This window comes from Armigeres subalbatus, chromosome 2 (assembly GCF_024139115.2).
Source record: "Armigeres subalbatus isolate Guangzhou_Male chromosome 2, GZ_Asu_2, whole genome shotgun sequence".
NCBI lineage: Eukaryota > Metazoa > Arthropoda > Insecta > Diptera > Culicidae > Armigeres > Armigeres subalbatus.
Window position 1 is genome coordinate 82,879,288 of NC_085140.1, and position 24,421 is coordinate 82,903,708.

The 24,421-nt window shown below is 36.8% G+C and overlaps 1 protein-coding gene across 12 annotated transcripts in view; it reads left to right on the forward strand.

Annotated features, from left to right (window-relative positions):
- The first annotated feature begins 21,455 nt into the window (after window positions 1-21,455).
- Window positions 21,456-24,421, forward strand: part of LOC134209544 (calcium uniporter protein, mitochondrial) — a 567,109-nt gene continuing 564,143 nt past the window's right edge. The window contains exons 1-3 of one of the 12 annotated variants that reach the window (XM_062685527.1): window positions 21,456-22,162; window positions 22,208-22,278; window positions 22,361-22,822. In XM_062685527.1, the coding sequence (XP_062541511.1) occupies window positions 22,610-22,822 (213 nt within the window). In that variant the 5' untranslated portion in view covers window positions 21,456-22,162; window positions 22,208-22,278; window positions 22,361-22,609. Of the gene's footprint in view, window positions 22,823-24,421 lie in introns of all 12 variants that reach the window. The other 11 variants (XM_062685532.1, XM_062685528.1, XM_062685533.1 and 8 more) reach the window with 11 other exon arrangements.

Below are 24,421 nucleotides of genomic sequence, written 5' to 3' on the forward strand. Positions count from 1 at the left end.
TTTCTATTTTAGGTATAGTGACTTCATAAACATATTAAGTTCTCACCGGGCGTTGCTAAAAGTAGTCATCTTCTTTTTCAATGGCTCTGCATTTGAACTGGAACTGTTTATTAGCATTTCCTTAGTTATTAATTGAAAGTTTTTCTATGCCCGCTTTTGCATGAGTATGTATTTTGTGTAACAGGCACAATGGATACACTGTGCCCACTCAAAACATCCTTGACCGAATCGGGAATAGAACTCGCCATCTTCGGAGGGCAATTTTGATTAATCCTAAGCTTTTGCTCGCAAAGCTAACTGAAGACCCGTCATAGTACTTAAATATATTATATCAAGCTTTTATTCATTTTTTTACAGTCATTCCTTCTGGATTTCCTTCCTCCTGGAAATATACCTCGAAACAACTCCCGAAATATTCCGCTGAGTTCTCTTGCAAAGTTTTGACGTAGGACTTACGTCTCTCTTTACTATACCGGGTGTCATTCCAAAATATTCAAATCGACCGCGTTACGCTGTGTTGAAAGATTTTAAACGTTAATAGCGTTCGTCTCAATGGACGAATTTCTGCGGTAAGCCCCTCAATCGACAGATTTCAAGTATGCCTTTCATGTCCATGCTTGATAAGACCCGAAAAACATTGAGATCCAGGGAACCTATAAATATGGGTACCACATAATTCTTGCATAATTTCATTACCACGTTCTCATTGGTGCAGACACCAGCGAATGAGCAGCCGCTGGGTCTGCCGAGAAGCCATAAAATAGCGCAACGCGATTTTTTCCTTTCATTCTGACCGGGACAAGCGAAGCAACCGCATCATCGATTGAACAGCACTCACACCTTTAAGCAGGGAATGAAGTCTGCACCGACCGCTTTTTCGGCTCGACACCATCGAAGCCACCATCATCAGCCGAAACCTAGCCAGTACATCAGCAGTCCACCCTACAGACCCGACAAAGCAGCAATCCTGAGCAGATACCAGCAGCAGAGTCGAGCCGAGACCGGCCGGCATCGGTGCTGAGCCGAGACAGGCTAAAGAAAAGCCACATGATGCAGCATGTATGTCCAAAAAAACAAACGGTTCTTCAGAGAGCCAATAATAGAGATCAATATCAATGCTTTCAATACCCTTCGGGATACAAATTGTACTTGGGTGCCAAATCCAATATTCTAGAGATAAAATTTTATGCGTGATTTTCATAAATAGTGTCAAAACTAACAGTGGATAATTTTTCTGATTTAACCGCGAAGTGGACGAAGGACTTCGCTTCACCATGCCTTTAAAGATTCATAAGATGTCCAAATCTCTCACATAATCTTATTTGGATAAAAAAACACCGATAACAGCTCAAACAATAATAAACTATCAATCGATTTTTCATCAAATGTTGAATTTTTTGGCATTGATAAAAAAAAATGTAGATAAACATTGTTTGATACTGACCGCACATAAAGCGAACGTGACTGAATGATCGTCCCATGCTACCAATTCTAAATCTTATCACCCGAAATCCCATGTCCGGGTGTTTCCTTCCTTCTACTAACAATGTTGTCTCAGAAAAGAACACGTACTTCCCACCTGAACTGCAATTCTAAGCTCGCTTGCCCGGCTTATTGGCCTGTATCTAGCGAAAAGTCCCGTTAGGAAATAGACGCCAGCAGCGAGCAACAAGCGTAAAAAAGAAGAAGCCCTTCTCGAACGCGTTGATGATGATGACGCTTTGGCTGACAAAGAAGCGGGATACAAGACACTAGCTGATTAGCCCACCAATTGGGAAGCAGAGAAGATTCAAAATCTATATCCAGTTTTCCGCGAGCGGTAATGGCCGCCAGCTTGTCTGCGGGTTAGTCTCTGATTTGACGTTTCTGGAGGTCAACTGCACCCATCATTCGAGCATTTTGGTCAATGAGGTATATAATAAGGCTCGAATTCACTGAATCAGCACCTTCTTATATGCAACATTGGTCAGAATGCTCGGAGCGGTGGGTGCAGTTGACCTCCAGAAACGTCAAATCAGAGACTGACCCACAGGCAAGCTGGCGGCCATTACCGCTCGCGGAAAACTGGATACATAAAAATGAATTTCTGTCTGTCTGAACCTTATAGACTACGTCACTACTGAACCGATCGGCATGAAATTTTGTATGCATAGGCTTTTGAGGCCGGGGAAGGTTCTTAAGATGGTTCGAGACCCCTCCCTCCTTTGCACAGGGGGCTCCCATACAAATGAAACATCAATTTCTTAATAACTCAAGAATTAATTTTAGGCGAAATGAAGTTCGTCGGGTCTGCTAGTAAGGTATAAAAGAAAAGTGCATTCGCTCGCAGAGCATTCAGTCTTTTTTATACAACCACTAGAAATTCGCGATTATTTAAAAAGATCGTTTTCTTACTTTTTGGACTTAGCCGAAGCAAACAGCCTTTTTCAAGGCTCTAAGAGTTAAAAATAATGTTCTCCTTCAGTCGCTATCGCACGGATTACACGAAAAAAAATTTTCATAACGAATGTATTCGGCAAAACACATACATTTTTGCCATTGCGATTTCGTAATGAAAAATATGTCTAATTGGAATGAATACTATGCGACACTGCATACGATTAACATAACATGAAACTTATACATTTCATGTCATATGTGCATATGCATGATTAGGGTTGTTAATAACCTGCATACATGAAATTTATGGTCGTCATTTGAGAAACAATAACGAAATGATTAGGTTCATAAATTAATTTTATGTCTGGTGATTCTCCCGTTGTTTTCTTTCATTTTTAGGTTTCTTGGTTTTTTTTAAAACACTTGTATTTGTATAAAGAACAAACATTTTCTTTTATTAAAAGTTTTCTTTTCATTGCACACTTACATATTTAAGGAAGCCTCACACCTCGGGAAAATTTGTCCCCGGATTTCGGTCCCCGTGTGGTTAAGTGGGGCCGTTATTTTGATTCACCGTCACCGAATCCCGAAAACATCATACACGGTAACCGCAAAATACTCTTTTTATGAGTACATTTTACGCAATTTCTAGTTTATACTGTATACGTCACAAAATGACTTCTTTTTACTTCTCAATAGGGAGTAAAAAATATGCATTTTCATAAGTTTACCATCAACCTAAAAATGCGTAAAAAATAGTACCAAACCGTTTTCTATTCGTGCGTGCTCGCCACTTTGCAGTTCAGTTACCAAAAGTTTTGGATAAGGAAAAAGTTGGGAATTCTTAAGCTTTCGGTAAGAACTATTATTTTGAATATAAAATTTCCCTTGTTTTTGATAGATTATCTAATCATTAATAGGTATCTTTTGCCTGGTGACCGGCTGCTAAACTCACATTCCCAGGTTATGTGGATTAAATGAAAGTCCATGTCAAGCAGTTTCACTATTTAACAAGAATGAAGAATCCGGTTCCTTACGGAGTACCGACTGTGAATCATTAGTTCCTACGTACTTCAAGCGTTTGGAACACATATTGTAATGTCACCTACCAAAACTACAGCCATGATCGGACGTTGATAACCCGTCACATCCGGAAGGCAAAGATATGGAATTCGAACGCAACGAAGGATGAAAAAATCACAAATAGGAACTATGTTTTAATAAAGAATACAATGTAAACTTGTTTTATTTCCTTTTACGTCTGAAATAGTCGGTCTGAAAAAATAACATTTTCCCGCCCATATATTTGTTTACTAAAAATGCGTTTATTTCACTCATGAGCTTATTTATTGGTGGGATTAAAAGTACGCAATTTTTGACATAAAGCTTGAATGCGCATTATTGAGTAAAAGAGTTTTACTCATTTATTGGGTAGTCCCAGTTGGTCACCGAAATGCGTATTTTGTACTAATTATTGAGTATTTTGCGGTTACCGTGTAGTGTTAGAAATATAAAAATTCGGAAAAAAAATTGGATCAAATTCCCGAGGTGTGAGCTTACCTTTAGTTCTAAAACATTCATTTGAAATAAATTGCTGGCCGACGCAATCACTATCGTATAGATGCGGGTTCCGTTTAGGGAATTATGTTGATTTTTCCGGCGCGAGATCCTCCATAATCACTGAAACATGAAAATTGTGTTGGCATGGACATGAATTAAATTTCTATCATATGCTACGTACCTGTTTTTCTCTCGGGTAGTATTTGTTTTTATACTATTTTACTAAACGGCATAACCATTTTCGATATAAATTATCCAACTAAAAATTGGAAACGATCACGGGGCTAAATATAATTTATAGAGAAAAAAATGACCGGATCCAAATCGTCCATGTTGCTCCAGCCGAGGCTCCAGCGCCGCTGCTTTTTTCTCAAATACGTTTCTAATCGAATGTATAAGTTTAGACTAATACATTAAATATACTTATAACTTATATATATATAATAACTTATACTTTTCACATCGAAGCGAAATATGACATATGAACACGCTAAATACAGTGTATGCAAATATGGTATAAAGATTATATTCAGTTTAGTGAAATGTATGCTGCTATACATAATGAAGGGTATGTATCCAATTAAAAAAATAAAATAATTACTTTTTTTTACGTGTAGGAGGCCCTACATCCCCTGCTGGGCCAACTTGTGGCTTATTTCAGGCAGTCCTTCAGTGAGAAGGTTGCCACTGTCGAGGCTAATATTCCGTGACCGGACAGATACTTTCTGAATTGTTTTTGATGATTCTTGTTCGAGGTAGATTTGATTTCTGTGTCGGTTTGATGAGAAGATTTTGCCAAGGAATGGTATGCAACGCCTATTATTTATCCAAAATAGTTGATGTGAGAAATTTGGACATATTAAGTATCTTAAAGGCATGGTAAAGTCAAGTCCTACGTCCACTTAGCGGTTATGTCACAGACATTACCCACTGTTCGTTTTTTGAAACCACAAAAGAGATTATGGGGCAATTCCAGTAAAAAAAATCCAAAAGATTGTGGAAGGAATCCTAAAACTATTCTGGGGGAACTGCTACCAAGGTTGTAAATTTTCGGCAGCACTGGATGAAGGTGATGTTTTTCTATATCATGTTTTTATTTTCTTCCTGCTTTGAAATCAACCTCACATTCCCGGAGAGGCAGAAAAGTAAACAACAGAACTCACATCACCCACTGCGCCGCGAAGATGAAATTTACCACAGCAAAATGTACACATTCACCCAGCAAATTGAAAAAATCACCACGCGTTTAAATGGGCCACTCACAGTCATACGGTAAGGCGCGAACTGAGCAGCCTGTCAGAGCGACTTGTGAGTGGCTGAATGCGAAATTGAACTGTCGGTGTTGGACATGATTTTTCGGCTGCACCCAGTCGCACTCACCACGGCGGCGATGAAGGCGACTGCAGATAATACTGAGATCCACGTTTTTCACTGCATTGACTGTGAAATATTTCTACCCTGACTGCTACACGCAAAAAAATGCATATTCTGCATATCAAATCAATGCCGATATATACTCTTCCTATATATACTCTTCCTATATGTTACCCAGCGGAAAAAATATTGAAATTATTGAGATTCGTTTTAGTAGAACCATTATTGCAAGACAAGTGAAAAACGCACTCTTACCCCACCGGTGGGGTAAGAGTACGCATTTATCCAATCATGTGCTTTAAGTATATATTAACACAAATAAGAGTTAATAACATTTAATTGATGTTTAATGAACATTTATTAGGGAATGTTTAAAGATTACGTAACTCTTAAAGGGGGAGGAGGTCCTAGAAATGTGCACTTTCATACGAAAAATCATTGCTTTTTTTATATACAAAATATTACAGAGGTAGAAATTGTGGGGAATAAAGTTAGTCCGAAAAATGCATTTGCATTCGTTGGTTACATTGATGGATAAAGTGGAACGTATTTCTTATTTCATGATAAAAACAATAAAATAAACTAAAATATTTATAATGACATTAATAGAAAAATTATAACGAATTTAAAATTAAATCGTAGTTGGCATTTGAAAAGCCAGCATACTAAGAAGCTAATGAGAAGAAATTTGAAATTCAATCTCAGTAGGCTGACGGGATCGGTGAAAATAAACGATCATTCAGTGTTCTGTTTTTGAGGCGTGAACATGCGAATTATCCTTCGGTGTTCCGCGCTTGTTTTCGTGTTGGTTCGTGTTGGTAAGAGGCAAATCGGAAGACGGATTTGCTTGGCTACGACAATGACGTAGTCGTTGCTCCCTACAAGGTAAGAGAGTTCAGCAGTAGAAGAAAAGCTGAATGAGGCAAAAAATATGGAAAGCCCCGACGTAAAAAAGTATGGCAAAAAAAAAGATAAGCTATGATTGGTGAAGGGTAAAAAAAAAATGGTAAACCCCAGACGAGATATGGCAAAAAATAATGGTAAGCCTCAGTCTGAAAAAAATGGCAAAAAATAATGGTAAGCCATACAAAAGGCAAAAAAAAAAATGGTAAGCCTAAGTTGGAAAAGAGAAAGGCAAAAAAAAAAGATAAGCTAAGGGCAAATAGAAAGAGAGAGAGAGAACGCGAGAAAATAATATGGCAAAAAAAATAAGAAAAGTCATGAAAAAAATTACACACATATAAAAAAGGGGTGTCAATAGGCGAGAGAGATTCTTGACAGAATAGTGATAAAGAAAAAAATAGATTGTGTTTCAATGAGCAAAATAAGCAATATTGAGAAATATAAAAAAAACGAAGGTGGTCTACCATTTCAAGATCAGTTATCAGTTATGTTTGGAACTCATCCGCTATGCAGTGCGTTAGATTGACAGTTACTTCGCAGTTCGGTTGACATCTATGAGATTTGGATTGGATTTGGATTGGATTTGGATTGGATTTGGATTGGATTTGGATTGGATTTGGATTGGATTTGGATTGGATTTGGATTGGATTTGGATTGGATTTAGATTGGATTGGATTTGGATTGGATTTAGATTGGATTTAGATTGGATTTGGATTGGATTTGGATTGGATTTGGATTGGATTTGGATTGGATTGGATTTGGATTGGATTTGGATTGGATTTGGATTGGATTGGATTGGTTTGGATTGGTTTGGATTGGTTTGGATTGGTTTGGATTGGTTTGGATTGGTTTGGATTGGTTTGGATTGGTTTGGATTGGTTTGGATTGGTTTGGATTGGTTTGGATTGGTTTGGATTGGTTTGGATTGGTTTGATTGGTTTAGATTGGTTTGGATTGGTTTGGATTGGTTTGGAATGGATTTGGATTGGTTTAGATTGGTTTGGATTGGTTTGGATTGGTTTGGATTGGTTTGGATTGGTTTGGATTGGTTTGGATTGGTTTGGATTGGTTTGGATTGGTTTGGATTGGTTTGGTTGGTTTGGATTGGTTTGGATTGGTTTGGATTGGTTTGGATTGGTTTGGATTGGTTTGGATTGGTTTGGATTGGTTTGGATTGGTTTGGATTGGTTTGGATTGGTTTGGATTGGTTTGGATTGGTTTGGTTGGTTTGGATTGGTTTGGATTGGTTTGGATTGGTTTGGATTGGTTTGGATTGGTTTGGATTGGTTTGGATTGGTTTGGATTGGTTGGTTTGGATTGGTTTGGATTGGTTTGGATTGGTTTGGATTGGTTTGGATTGGTTTGGATTGGTTTGGATTGGTTTGGATTGGTTTGGATTGGATTTTGATTGGATTTGGATTGGATTTGAATTGGATTTGGATTGGATTTGGATTGGATTTGGAAAGGATTTGGATTGGATTTGGATTTGGTTTGGATTGGATCTGGATTGGATTTGAATTGGATTTGGATCAGATTTGTTTAGATTTGGTTTGAATTTGGATTAGATATGGATAGGATTTTGATTGGATTTAATTTGGATTGGATTTGAATTGGATTTGGATTGGGTTTGGATTAGATTTGGATGGAATTTTATTTGAAATTGGATTGGATTGGATTTGAATTGGATTTGGATTGGATTTGGATTGGATTTGGGTTGGATTTGGATTTGTGTAGAATGTGGATTAGATTTGGGTAAGATTGGTTTAGTTAATGGTTTAGTAAATCAATAGTTTCAACAGAATTTAAGGACAGTGTCAATGCGTTACAGCCATAAATAATAAATTAACAGCTGTTATTGATATATAAACTACTGCGCCGGTATGAAAAAAAGAATACAATTAAATTCATGTTTTCGTATTAACAGCCCAAAAAAAAAAATCCCAACCGAAAAAAAAAGAGTAGAGACGGTGAATATTGTGGGGAATAAAGTGAGTCCGAAAAATGCATTTGCATTTGTTGGTTACATTGATGGATAAAGTGGAACGTATTTCTTATTTCATGATAAAAATAATAAAATAAACTAAAATATTTAAAAATGACATTAATAGAAAAAATGATAACGAATTTGAAATTCAATCGTAGTTGGCATTTGAAATGCCAGCATACTAAGAAGCTAATGAGAAGAAATTTGAAATTCAATCTCAGTAGGCTGACAGGAACGGTGAAAATAAAAATCATTCAGTGTTCTGTTTTTGAGGCGTGAACATGCGAATTATCCTTCGGTGTTCCGCGCTTGTTTTCGTTGGTGAGAGGCAAATCGGAAGACGGATTTGCTTGGCTACGACAGAAATATATTAGGTTTCGCGTAGCGTAAACAAAATAATTTATTCAAGTAATGGTACTCTACACGATAGGTTATCGAAATGGTATAATGTTCACCTGATTGAACGTATGTATGGTAATGAAATTATAGTTGCGGAAACACAATTATTTTTAGCAAAATGAGCAAAAAATATCTAACTCCATATCTCCCTTGTTGTTTATTCAAATCGTTCACAATTACGCATGATAATAGTTGGCCAGAATACCTGTCAAACTGATGCAGTGCTGCTAGTTTATCTTCTTTTATTACTTCAAAAAATCAAAAACGTACTCTTACCCCACGCGCACTCTTGCCCCACTCTACTATATAGCTTTCAAAACCACCTAACTATGTCCACTTACCCGAAGACACCAGGTTTCAGGAGAAACTTGATATGTCGTAAGCTGGAGAACCATAAAAAAGTGATCATTTTTCTGACTGCACAAGCATCCCGCGAAGCTCAAGAAGTATGTAATTTGTCTTGATGTTCTGCTTATGCTGTCTATTGTATTCATGCTGCAAAATCATGTAGTGATGCCATGATATATAGCAAGCTGGGCTTCAGGACCTTTCAAACAGTGATCGCTTCCCCAGGGGGAGGTTTCTAGTGAATGATCCCATGTCCCGAGATGCTCTGAAAATGTGCAAATGCCTTCTACTAATTTATGTTACAAAATCATCAAATTCGATGTTTCGCAAGCTGGGTTTCAAAACCACCCAAGGTTGTTAAATGCAGTAGGTGTCCAGGGAACCTCCGCAATTGGCCAATGTGCCCAGGTGCTCTGCAAATGGCTTCTATGAAATTTGTGTTGCAAAATGATGAAGTTTGATGTTTTGCAAGCTGGGTTTCAGAATGACTTAAAAAGAAACCACTTCCCTTAGGGCACCAGGTTCTCAGGGGACCTCCGGAAGTGGCCAATGTGCACAAGTGCTCTGCAAATATTTTTTATTATATTTGTGTTGGAAAATCATGAAGTTTGATGTGCCGCAAGCTGGGTTTAACAATCACTCAAAAAGCGACCACTTCCCTTATGGCATCAGCTTCCCAGGGAACCTCCGGAAGTGGCCAATGCGCTCAGATGTTCTGCAAATGTCTTCTAGGTATTGCATTTGCGTTGCAAAATCATGAATTTCGATTTAGTTTCAGAATAAATCAAAACGTTCGCAAGTAATTAAAAGTTTCTTTAAGAGAACGTTTTTCGCTTAATCAGCCTCACTGAGCTGCTTAAGCGAAAAACGTACTCCTAAAGGAACTTTTGGTTACTTAGGTTAACACTTCCCTGGGGAAACCAGGTTCCTAGAACATCTGTAACCGGATTATGGAAGTCCAAACACTCCAAACGTGCAGTTTCCATTCCCACTATTGCAAAATTATGAATGGAAACGATTGCATCATTATTGAGAGCATGTATGTACTACTATAGTTATCTACGATTAAAAGGAAATTGACCTATTTTTGACCCCATTTGATCCAGGGGACCCCCTCAATAAAACCGTCCCCAAGGACAGAATAACCAAATTAATAAGCTACACAAAAATAAAGGGCTTAATGCATCTTTTCTCTAAATTTCATACAAATCGCTCGAAAAACAAGAGAACGGTGGATTTTATAATTTGAAATTGTAGCCCGGGCCGAAACGAGTAACGGTCATTCGCTTTTGCGGGCAATCGCTCCTATCAAATGAGCTAAGGCACAACTCCGCTGCAATGTTAATATACGTAGGTTGGTGGCTAAGCTACAAAAACTTCGCGAGCCATTATGGGGTGGCGGTAGTGTTCGATGATTTTTCATCATGGCGTCGTGGGCAGCAAATTTGAATTATTTTCCATGGGAAATTTTCCCGCCTGAAACGTCAAGTAACAAAAGTTGCACTGGTGGTGAATGCATCGAAGACAAAGTACATGCTTGTGGGAGGAACCGTGCGCGACAGGGCCCGCCTGGGAAGCAGTGTTATGATAGACGGAGATATATTAGAGGTGGCCGAGGAATTCGTCTACCTTGGATCCTTACTAAAGACTACCTTACACATCGGGAAAATTTTCCGCCGGATTTTGGTCCCCGTGTTATTTAAATGACGCCGGGATTTTGATTTTCCGTGCCCGTTTCCGTTTTTGATCCCGAAAACATCGCATATGCAAAAGCACATGGGGAAAAAATCCGCCGACCAAATTCCCGAGGTGTGAGGGTACCTTTAACGGCTGATAATAATGTGTCACCAAATATGTCATGTACACTGATAAAAAATACACGTTCGATTCATGTTTTTCGGAATATGGATATTTTCAATCAGCTTACACCATCAATTCTAGTGCAATCCACATCACTACGATGTTCTTGACATCCTCAGTTCAAATGTCATTGTATACATCCAAATTCATTATTGATACACTACCATATGATATGCACATCCATGAATAACCATAACAAATACACGTTCGACTCGTGTGTTTCAGAATGTTGATATTTCATTCCAAATTACACCATCAAGTCTGATGTATTTCACATCACTGAGATGTTCTTCACAAACTCAGTTCAAATGACTATGTTTATAGCAAATTGTATAATTGATACACCACGATGTCATATGTTTATCTAAAACATGTTATGAATTACTTCAAACGAATTTGAGTATGCATTCAGACGATTCAGACGATCCTCCATATGTCATTATTTCAATAAAACGAACATGTTCATGCATGTTTCGAAAGGCCGCAACATTTTCAATTTCAATTATAGGTAAATAGTGAACTGATTTTATATTAATTTGCACTTATTAATTTATGAATAAAAAAGAAGGGATATTTTATTGTTGAGTGACCGGGAGGGCAGAAGATGTGTGAAACATGCAACCCTGCCAAATAAATGAAAAAAGTGAAGTTCATCTGCTATCTTAAGTAAAAACAAGTATAGTATAATGTTTGATTTATAAATCTACGAAGGAACTACGAAAAAATTAATCCATATTTTTCGGAACTGTAATTAAACGACAGGAAATGTAGATTTTTTACTTCTTTTTAATAATTTGTTTTCGTTTAATTTAATCTATCCGGAGTACGACTTTCGTTATACGGTTGAATCCCATTAATTTAATACATATATATTAATATTTTAAAATAAATTTTCTTGCTCTGGAAAATCTGGCTGACCTGCTGTGGCTCCTCGTTTATGTTGAATCGCATCAGAGCATACTAATTTGGTACTTCTAATTGATTGCATGTTCACTTCCTGCTTTAGCAGCAGCAGGATCAAATAAGATGGAATTATACTCAAAACGGCGAAGACGCATCGTCAATACTGGCCTCTTCCGACTATCCTTTGCGACGTATGTACTTCGTGGCGGCTTCTTGCTAGCATGAATAAGCACCGAACCGATCATGTTCTCCGGCAGCAGCTCTTTTAGATGTAGGTAACTTGAATTTTTTGTGATCTGTGTGGATAATAAAACCTTATTTACCGGTTGCAGATTTCGGAAAATAAAAGCACTTACCTGTTCGAAGACAAAATCGCCGGCCTCAGCTCATAAAATAGTATTAGTTGGTGTGGTTCAACTTCTTTTAAAATAATAAATGCAACCACCCACTGTGGATATTACATTTTACCAACTTGATTTTTTCTATCTGTCCGGATATCAATTTCCGTCAGAGGTTCGAAAACCAACGAGACGTTTTTCTATACTTCCACTGTTGATTCGTCGAAGTTATAGGAAAACTATGTTTCTTGAAATGGATTTCGATCCGATGACGGAAATCGGAATCCGGACGGATATGCAATCATTATCATTATTAAAATGTGAAAGAAAACACGAAATTCACTCACAATTCAAATGAAAATCAACACAATTATTCTTAGATATCATATATCATACAAGCGACTATGACAAGTCGAGCAACCGAATTCGATTTGCTTTACACGTTAATACCGTGTGGTTTGTTTATAAAAAAATGCTCAGTTTTGAATGAGCCATGTCATCTGTTTTACACGTGATATTGATTTGTATTGACAACATGCGCAAATTCATGTGTAGAACACACGGTCCTCTCGTGTATTTTTTTTATAGTGTACAAAACGCTGATAAGACGGGTAGTCCTCTACGGACATGAAACTTGGACAATGCTCGAGGAGGAGTTGCAAGCACTCAGAGTATTCGAGAGACGGGTGCTTAAGACCATCTGTGGCGAGAAGATGGTCTGTTGCATCGAAGAATGAAGCACGAGCTCGCTCAGCTCTATGGCGAACTCAGCATCCAGAAGGTAGCTAAAGATACACCTATGGTATTTTTTCTAAATAATTCCAAAACTATTGTTGTCATATCGGCATACCCCTCGTATTCTGGTTAGATCACACACACAGACTGAGAGTCAAGAGAGATGGAATCATTGTACTGCAGTCCGTCGCGTAGTTAAGTTCGCTAAAATATAATTCTCGTAAATCCATAAACGTGCGTTTTATTATAAGACGAGAACAACTATCTTTGGTGAAGACAATTATATATAATAGGTATGACTTACTTTTCAAAAATTTTGTACCACTGTTACTTATACCCGAGGGGCTGTCAACTTACGTATTTACGATTCATCTGCCTGAATTGAAAAGGCGTATTGAGGAATTATTTTGAATTTCCGTATTTTTTGGCGTATTGAAGTATTTTTGTATTTTAGTGTATTAAATTCATCATTAATTGTATTTTCCGCGTATTTTTACTATATGAAATGTATTTTTTGCGTATTATTGAAGGTATTTTTTTCATTTGATGTTTATATCTGTCAAATTATCGAATTGTTTTCAAAACAAAGGCGTGAAGATCATGTTTGGGTCACCTTGTGAACAAAGTCGTAGGATTGCTAATCCGGAGATGGCGAGTGCGATTCCGGTCAAGCCTAGGATGTTTGTGAGTGCGCAACATTCTCGACTCCCTGGGCATAGCGTATCTATTATTGTACTTGCCGCACACCGACGGTGCTTGCCACACAAGATACATACTCATGCAATGGTGGGCATAGAAAAGCTTTCAATTAATAGCTGAGGAAATTCTATAATGAAATACTAATTTGCTCAAGCATTAATTAACGCACAACTACAATCAATCACAAATCAGCATGCAAATTACATTAGATCGTTTTTATCGATGTGAAGATACATTTATTTATCTGCTATCAGACAACCATACACTATAGATCAGCAATGCATTACTGATGCTCAACATGCCAAAGTAATGAACCGCTCGCTCGTAAAAGTGCCCTTTCCACTTTAAGGGCTTTTTATTTACAAGCATACCTTCATTGTTTCATGGTTATTTGGGTGAAAACCTGGTCCGTTTGAAATCTAGGCAGCCCGAAATCGAAATTATCAATTATTCCACAGCCAAAGCCGGGTGCTTATTTTGCCATAACTTTAGGGAGATCAATGCACGGAGACTTTCTGAATGATGAATATATCCAATAGAAAAATATGTTCACCATTCCTGATTTGCCCCCGACAGTGCTCGTCGAACTGCTTCCAGTTTCATCATGTGGATTGCGATTTTTCATTTCAAAACAATAATGCCATCGCTGTCAAAATAAACTGATTGGTATTGACAGGCATTGACGTATTTTTGGTGAGCTGACGTATTAATCGGGTATTGAAATTGTACTTTAAGATGTATTGACGGATTGTCGGCGTATTGATGTATTATTTTGAATTGAAGTATTAAAAAGAATTTTTGTATTTTTTATGTATTTTTTAATGTATTTTTAGATGCAAGTATTTACAATTCAACTGATTTATGCAGTTGATTGCCCCTCGCTTATACCACCAGTGCCTCAATAGTATTAACTAAAATAGTTAAATAGCTGAATAGTGCTATATTCATAAGAAATTAACGGGAGAATAAAGCCCCAAACGAAATACAACGGAACGGCGACGGAAACGGAAAATTAGACAGTTAGCCCATATATTTTCTGTCAAATTTGCTGTTTCCGTCGCCGTTTCGTTGTATTGCGTTTGGGACTGAATTGTCTGAGTTTCGCCGGAAAAATCAGATGAACTTCCCCAGAAAATTCATTTGAATAATATTTTCGATTTCCCAACGGAAACTGCTTTGAGGTTTCGAGGATTAAGGTAGCCTCACACCTCGGGAATTTGGTCCACGAATTTGAGTTCCAAGTCATTGGAATTCCCAAGCAAAAGTGTTTGGAATTTACATGAGAATTGCGGGGAATTGTTCCAGTTTTCTACAGGTTGATGTTCGGAACATCCGAGGGAAGTTTCTGTTGAGTTTGTTTTCTAGATGTACACAGAAAATGCTTCGGAATATTTGCAGGAACTCTAAGGACAATTAGTTGCACATTATTCGGCAACTCGGCCGTACCAAAATCATTTTTTTGTGTTAAATATCTTGGCTGTACATAAGTACAGAACATGTTTCGAAATGGACAAATTGATATGAAATTTTCGAAAAAGAATTCACGTGTCTCATACTCTCTAGATAGGCGTGATCTGGCGTAATAACTCCTACACAACAAGATCCGAGTACCAACCTCCACCGCGGTTAGCTCTTTTCTGCAAATTGAATATCTTTCGGATGCTTGATTTGTCCAATCGTCACATGTGGTTTACCGTTTTATATCCACAGTCAAGCGAGCCCACATTTTCTATTATCGAGAACTTCAAACTCTATGCCCCCAACAACGGGCTGGGCGGATTTGTATAGAGTGTGAATCAATCACACTCTGCTGTGCCACACTGCCAAAAATATCTATATAAGAAATATGTGTCGCCGTTATAAATTTTTGCAACTCGACTCGAGTCAAGTACAAGACACTGAAGACGGCCTTACTGTTGAGGTCGAAATACGTATCTGTCAAGATACAATTAAGTGGTGGAATTTCAATGGGATTGTACAAACTCGTCTTATGACAAGTGCAATTAATTGTCCATTGTCTTTATAGAGTTCCTTTGAATATTCCGAAGCATTTTCTGTGTGCATTTCGAAGAATATGTAGTGAATATGGTGGGTACTTGGAATTTTATGGATGACTATTGACTTGAACTTAAGCGAAACTCTATTTTAATTATATTTGAACGAGTTTAACCCACTGTGCCACAGTCCGTAGCTTTCCTGCTTTCCTGCTTTCCTGATCTTTGGTTCGCGTGGAGAAGAACTCTTCAGTCTATTGACGATTCTTCTCGCGGATACACAAGGACTGTACCGCGTTGAGTAATGTTCTGTGATGTGTTTCGGCTGCAAAAGTGATGGATACGACATGGCGAAGTTGGTAGGTAAAATTGTGGTAGGCAAATTGTGGTAAACGAAAAGACATTTAAAAGATTAAGTTTTAATGCATGCAGGACGGGTGGGTACCTGCATGCCAAAAATAAAAGTGCGAACGTTTGGGTTCTGGCACTATTTACAAACGCAGGACGAGTGGGTTCCTTGCGCGTAGACATAAAAAAAACAAATAACGTGCGGACGACTGGGTTCCGTTACGAAAATGTAAACAGGACGAGTGGGTACCTGTTCGTGAAAACAAAATGTACATGCAGGACGAGTGGGTACCTGCATGCCAAAAGAAAAAGAAATAAGATGAAAAAAGTGCGGATGGCATTTGGCACTTCTAACGCAGGACGAGTGCTTGGTAAATGAAAACTAGTTACGTGATGTGCCAACTGGATTCTTATAAAAAAAAACAGGTGGTGTGGTTACCAGCTTTGAAAAAAAAACAGTGTTTAACAAATGCGTGGATGAGTGGTTCTGTACTAAAAAAAGGGTTGTAATAATTTAGGAGACTGATAAGCTTTGATTTGAATTGACATGTTTTTTGTGTTGGGTGATCTTTTCGAATAATGCACGAGTAAGACACAAGCCTAATCTTCGACTACCATACAAAACTGGTAATTTTGTATGGTAGATCGAAAATTAAAGTAAATGTTGATGGTCTTCAAGATGTTTTTATATTAATTGATGGAAATTAATATAACATAACATAGATAAAATTTGAGTTGACATTTAATAATATTCACTAAAAAAAACACAATAAATGAAGATTAAATTGGAAGTAGTTACGAAGTAAAGATTCTTAATTCGTTTTTTTATTAATAAAATTTGGATTGAATAGGGTTTAAATTGTGTATTTTTTAAATGATATTTGTCTCCTAATTTCGATATATACGTACATCCAAACTTGAAATTCTGTATTGATTCTCGAAAATTAGTATTTTCCAAAAACATTAGTTGGCATAAATTGGGGCCAGATACGAATATAATTTGGATCGGATTTGTGTTTGAATTGGATTTGGATAAAATTTTGAAGGGAACGGATTTTATTGATACTGAAGTACATTGAATTTCCAATCGATTACATTCAATTTTCAAAAATATTTAAATGAAATTGGATTGAATTTTAAATGAATTTGTTTTAGATTGGATTTGAATGGATTTTCATCGGATTCCGATTGAATTTAGATTGCATTCGGATTGAATTTGCGTTGGATTCAGATAAGATTTTGGACTGTATTTGGAATGATTTAGGCATAGATTGTATTTGGATTACATTCACATTACATGGAATGGATTTAGATTGGATTTGGAATGAATTTTGATTATATTGTATTTGGAAATGATTTATATTGGTTTTGAATTAGATGTAGATTGGCTTTGTTCAACTTTGATTAAATTTAGAATTGATTAAAATTGGTATAGATTTGGATTTCAATTGGATTTAAATTGGATTCGGATTGGATGCATAATGGGTTTTAATTGGATATGGATTTATTCTGGATTGGATATGGATTAAATACGTTTTGATTTTGAATCATTTTTCGCTTGTTATCATATTGCATTTATATTTCGTGAATATTTTATTGTTGCATTTCCATATAGGATTTGTATTGAATTTGCCTCAGATTCAGATAAGAAGAGAATTGAATTTGAATTAAATTGTATTAAGATTTTATTGAATTGAGTTTGGAATGAATTAACCTCAAATTGAGTTTGGATTGGATTCGGTCTGGATTGGATGGATTTAAAATTAACTTGTATTCGATTTGGTTTGGTTTTGGACTGTTTGGATTTGATTATATTTAGATTGGATTGTATTTGGTTTTGATTTGGAAATGATTTAAATTGAATTCTAATTGGATGTAGATTGACCTTGTTAAACTAGGATTAGATGAGGAACTCATTGAATTTGGATTTGAAATTGATTTGGAATGAGTTTAATTTAGATTGGAATTGGATTGAATTTGTTTTGAATTCGAATCGTTTCCGCTCGTTATTAGTTTGCATTTATTTTTCATGAAAATTTGATTTACATTGAACTGAATTTGCATTGGATTTGGTTTGGAGTTTTATTGAATTTGCATTGGATCCAGGTTAGAAGAGGACTGTAATTGAATTGGATTAGATTAAGATTTCATTGAATTTTATTTGAATTGAGTTTGAAATGGATAAGCTTGAGATTGAGCTTGGATTGGATTCGGAATTAGATTTGGGTTGAATATGGATTGCTTGGATTTAATTTGAAAAGGATTTGGATTGAATTTGGATTTCAATTGCATTTGAATTGGCTTTCAAATTAGATTTAGTTGGTATTTGGCCTGGTTTTGAATTAGATATAGATTGTATTTGAATAAAATGAATTTATTAAACTGGGATTGAATTTGGAATTGATTTAGTTTAGATTATATTTGGATTGGTTTTGAATTGAATTCTGATTCGGTTTGGAATGGATTTCAATTGGATTTGGATTTGGTTAATATTTGGATTGGATTGGATTTGGAATGGATTTGGATTGCATTATTTTTTTAATTTGATTTGGAAATGATTTAGATTGGATTTGAATTGGATGTAGATTGGCTTTGTTAAACTTGAATTTGCATTTTATTTTAATTCGGATTGGATATGGATTGGAAATGAATTTGGAAATGATTTATATTGGATTTTGTTTTGATGTGGACTGGGTTTGAATTTGATTTAGATTAGGATTTGAACTGGATGGGGATTTGGATTTGATTCGGATTGGATTAGATTTAAATTAAATTTTGGTTGCATTTGGCTTGAATTTTGGATTTAACCTGTATTCAGATTTGATTGTATTTAGGATTTACAATGGGTTTTACAATTTTAATTGAGTTTGATTTGGATTGAATTTTGATTGTGTTTGAATTTTATTATATTTGGATTAGATTTGGAATGGACTTTGATTTGATTTGGAATGAAATTTGATTGGACATGAATAGAATTGATTTAGAATGTATTTTGAATGGACTGATTCTGAATTAGATTTACATTAGATTTGATTTGGTTGTGGGTAGGCTTCGTTGAACTTGGATTTTGATTTGGATTGAATTGCATTTGAAATATATTTTAATTTGATTTGGCTTTATTTTGATTGTATTTTATTTGGAAAATATTGATGAACTGGTTTCAAATTAAATTTAGTTGGATTTGAATTGTATGTGGCTTGGATTTGGAGTAGCTTATAATTGGAATTGATTTTATTGATGGATTGCAAATGGAATGAATTTTAATTTGATTTGAATTTATTTTGATTTGGATTGGATTTGAAATGGATTTTCAATAGGATTTGGATTTTATTTCGATTAAATTTGGATATAATTAATTTCGATTTGGATTAAGTTATGATTGTATTTATATTGTATTGTATTTGGGATTAGATTTGGATTGTGTTTTGATTGAATTTTGATTGGGTTTGGAATGAAATTTGATTGCTTTTAAGTGGAAAAAAAATTGGATTGGACTTTGAGCTGGTTACGTATTAAATTTACATTAGATTCGAGTTAGATTTGGATTAGCTTTGTTGAACTTGGATTAAATTTGCATTTTATTTAAAATCAACCGGATTTTGAATGGATTTTAATTCGATTTAAGCTGTGTTGAACTGGATCCTAGAATTTAAAAAAAAACACGAAAATAAAGTTTGAAAAAATCGATTTAGATTAACTTTAAATTGAACCTGGATTGAATTTCAACTTGATTCGGATTGGATTGGATTTAGATTGCATTTGAAAAGAAATTGGGTTGGATTTGGTTTAGATTTCAATTGGATTCAGATTGAAAAGATTTGGAATTATTTCGAATTGGAATCGGATGGGAGTAGATTTGGAATGAATTTGGTTTGGATTTGGTTTCGAATTTACCTTGGATATGGATTGGATGTGGTTTTGGAATTGGAATTTGGAATTCATTCGGTTTGTGTTTGATTTTAATTTGGATTTGGATTGAATTCAGATTTAAATTAGATTGGGTTAAAATTTTGATTGGATTCAAATTGAATTTGGTTGAAGTTGGAAATGGATTAGATTATGATTGAATCTGCATAAGAAATTAAATGAATTTAATAAAATAAATGGATTACATTCAGATTTAATTTGAATTGAATTTTAACAAGGTTGGCATTTAGCGTGGATTTAAAGGGGATTGGACCATGATTAGAATTGGATTGAATTCGTATTGACTTTGAATATTATTTAGACTTTAGTTTGATTGAATTGGCTATAGATTGGATTTGCATTGGGATTGTGATTAGATTTGAATTTTGTTTAGATAACGATAGAATTTTTGCTAGATTTGGTTTTGAATATAGATAGATTTGTAGTAGATTGGAATAGGATGTAAATTTTGATTGATTTTAAATTTTAATTGTATTGTAGAATCGACTTTAGTTTAGGCATTAAATGGATTTGAATTGGGTTTAGACTACATTTGGATCATTCATCAAATGTTTCCTAGATTTTCGATTCACGTTTTGAAAACTAATAATTTTATTCTATGTTGGTTTGGCTCAGATTAGAGAAGGAGGCGAATGTAGTGAATATAGTGGGTACTTAAAATTTTATGGATGACTATTGACTTGAACTTAAACGAAACTCTATTTTAATTATATTTGAACGAGTTTAACCCACTGTCCGTAGCTTTCCTGCTATATAATGTAAATATTTATATAATCCACCTGTCTCGATGATGCGCGTGATGATGATCGTATATCATTGTGCACGCCAGAAAAGAACGACGAATCCGATCTGCTGGCATGTAGTGCGACAAAGAGAGTGTGTGACAGGATCTTTGGTTCGCTTGGAGAAGAACTCTTCAGTCTATTGACGATTCTTCTCGCGGATACACACGGACTGTACCGCGTTGATTAGTGTTCTGTGAGGTGTTTCGGCTGCAAAAGTGATGAATACGACAGAATACTCAACAGGAACTTCCCTTGGATATTATATTCCGAGCATCAACCTATAGAAATCTAGAACAATTCCCCGACAAATTCCACACTGCCAAAAAATATCTATGTATCGCCATTATACATTTTTGCAATAGCTCCACCCTAATATAATCGATATAGAACCACACATAAATTAAATAATTGCTAATTCGAGACCAAAAATCTTGGGAATTCCAAGTAATTCTCGAAACGTCAAATTAGTTTACGTGAGAAAACCGAAAATAATATTCAAATCAATTTTCTGTGGAAGTTCATATGATTTTTCCAAAATTCTGACAAACATTGCCGATTTTCGAACCGGCGCACACCTCTGCACACAAGCTCTTTATACATTATTACCGTTACTTTGATAATATAGAATATAACGTACCTAACCTTAAATAACCGTTACGCAATTGCTAATCAGGCAGTGTAAGCTACACTCTAGCTGTCATCACGCGCTGTTATCAAAATCCAAAACAAAGTGCGGTGCTCTCACGCACACACCGACGCTCAACTCGAGTCTGTCAGCAACCCCCGGCCACATCAAGGGCCCCATCAAAACAATCAGCTGGTGGTGACAAAACAGGCACAGAAAAACACTGCGAGTACATCGGAATCGCTGGTAGATGAGCTCATCGTCCGCGTGTTTCACTGCGTTCCTCGATATTTTAGTATAGAGTAGTGTTGGTCTCAAGCCGTTTGGCTCTATATAGTGTCTGTCGGTGCGCTAAATCCGGGAGAGGAGCAAAACAAAACCCTGCGGGAGAATCGGTTTGCCTGTCGTCGGTCGTTGTCGTGAACCTTCTGGTTGTGAATCCTTCGCTCTCCTGAATTTTCCGAAAACTTCGTCCTCATATCCCGGAGGAAATTTTAGTCTCAGCAAGGAGTAAGAGCGCCAGCAAGTCTGCGGACCTAATCCTGTGCGCCCACCGACGGTGAGCTTCAGTCTTCTTTCGGATTCGGGACTCGAGTGTGCTGATCATCCCATCATCGTCCGCCGATCCCAGAAGAAGGTGCGCCGCCGTTGTTCCTGCGAGTGTCGTGTCGTTTCGGTCGTGTCGTTTTTTTCTTCTCTGTGCGGTGCCAGTGATGGTCTGGAATTTCTGCGATTGAAAAACCGCAGTGATAAAAGTCCAGCCTGTTCGGGTACCAAAAAGGGTTCGAACTCCGGTGCCGTGTCGCGGTCCGTGCGTGAGCTTGTGCGTTCATTATCCTGACTGATTGTGCGGTGCCTGATCTGGTAGACAGGGGACAGCTGAAAGACCTACAATTGAACGGAACTAAAAAGGTGTGACGAGAAGTTTTTTCTGCTGCCAACATAGTGGAGGAAGGGAGAATCGTGCGTTCCTGTCTGACCGAAGAATCGGTATTTCAATAGTAATTTTGCGTGTCGTAAATTGGGGAAAGTTCCTTATTTTCAAGCAGGTTCCGGTGGATTAAAAAACGCGATTCGTATTACCTTGTATCCTTTCCTGGCGCCTGTAAAGGAAGCTGTGAGTATCGAGTAATAATTGCTCTAATTAGAAACGAGCCAAGCCGGAAAAAGGAGTTCGCGGGAATAAATCTTCCTATCAGTGTTTTCTTTTGTGATTTAAAGAAGCTGTCATAGTGATTGTTCAAGTTCGTTGATAATTGAAGCGAGTCAATTAGCGTGATTCCGGTGTAGAAAGGAAAAGCGCTTATCTCCCGAAAAAGTTTAAAATTTTGTTACAGTGATCGGCAGCAAAGTTTTGCTGAAAATAATTCTCCAGTTTTAGTGCTTTGTTCAGGAGCCAGTTTTGTTGTCTATTGTGTTCAGTTTTGTATACATATTTGTACGGGAATATGGCGCCCGGTGTCTGTGTTAGAAAGTGTCAGATGCTGTTGAAGCTGGACCTGTCCCGCGGAGGATTAAGTCCGAAGACCTTTGCGGCCAGCTTCCACCAGCTGTTGAATCAACAACCGTTGCATCTTCGGCATGGTTCACTGCTGACGTATTGCAATCAGCAGAAAAATCCGGAACAGCTGCCGAATGGATTCGGAATCGTCGTGGCCAAGGTAAGTGCTTGTTGGAAGGGGTCGCGCCCTCTGCCAAAGATTGGTGCACCAAAACAAACAAAATCTAATACAGTGTACCCCAAAACTTATGTTGCACAATAAACGGTTACTGATAACAGGACTAATCAATCACCCGTTGGTATCAGGAGAGAAAACGACTATCAGCTTATTTGACCTAAAAGCATGCTACATAACTATAAGACAAACGTATTGGCGCTTTGATGAAGAAGAAAAAGCAGAAAGATGATAATCGAAAAAATCCCCACGGGAACCATACGAAGAAGTTTTCAAAACTCTTCTCAAAAATTCTAAAAGCAATTTATTTAAAAACGGTAAGCAGTAAGGGGTTGGACTTTTCTTCTACTGTATAATAAACACAATATTTCCATTCGAAATTTTATTTTCTTATATTACACTTGAAACACAGAAAAGTTAGATAAATGAAATACCTATCTGCAGAAATAATTTCATCGATTTCTGAGATGAGGTTTTTTGTAATATCGATTTAATTTTGCAAAACTTTTTTTTTTTCAGTGTAGCAATTGGTTTTTTATTTTTTGGATATTTTTCCAAAAAACTTCTTTTTACGGCAGTCCGCCTTACAACACTTTTTGTAGGTCTTGTCATTTTAGAGTTACGTCGATTTTTAAAACAAATCAATGAAACAAAATTAGGTCCTTATCAAATTTTACTTTTGACAATTCTCGCTTAACTTTTCAAAAGGACCTAAGTAACATTTTTTTCATGAATTAATTTGAATACAGCAATCAATAGCTTCCATGTTGTTCTGTTGATTGCGCTATTCAAATTAATTCATTTAATTCATTCTGAGATGGTGCTGCCAGCCCCAGAGAAGGATTGGCGCAAAATTCGTCATATGGAAAACAATAAACGTAGAAAAGTGTTTTTCTCTTGGTGGCCATCCACAAAGTACGTCACGCTCCTAGGGGGGAGGGGGGGTTCCGAACAGCGTGACGAATCATACAAAAATTTTAGAGGTTTAATACAAAAAGTGACGAAGGAGGGGGGGGGGGGTTGAAAATAGCCAAATTTTGCGTGACGTACTTTATGGATCTTCCCTTGGTGCAGGCCTGGTAGCGGGTCACTTTTTTTGGGCAAGTCACTAAAAAGTCTCTTTTTTCGACCTAAAGTTACTAAAGTCACTGTGACGACGAACGAGAGGGAGGGCACTTCTTCCACCGGGTTCTTAGCAGCACTGATTTTGGGTATAGTGCAGCTTTAAAACTATCGGTGTACAAGCGTGCATGGAATACCTCCACTCAAGGTTTCAGTTGCACTCGTATTATTTCTAGGAAATATGGTAGAATTCACTAGAATAAGTAGCAACAAACTTCAACAGATTTAAGAACGAATTTAGTTTAGGTAGGTTTGGAAATCGGTATAAGGTACACCGGGGCAAGTTGAAATGCGGGGTAAGTTGAAACGGAAGCTGTAATTTAGATCTGAAATGACCGAATGTCCTGATTATTTTTTTCAACAAACTACTCCCCTAAGCGCACCTTCTGACTGCCATTCCCGGAAGATTGCAGCTACTAGAAGCAATCCCTGCCATTGTTTATTTTTCGCCCTTTGCAAAAT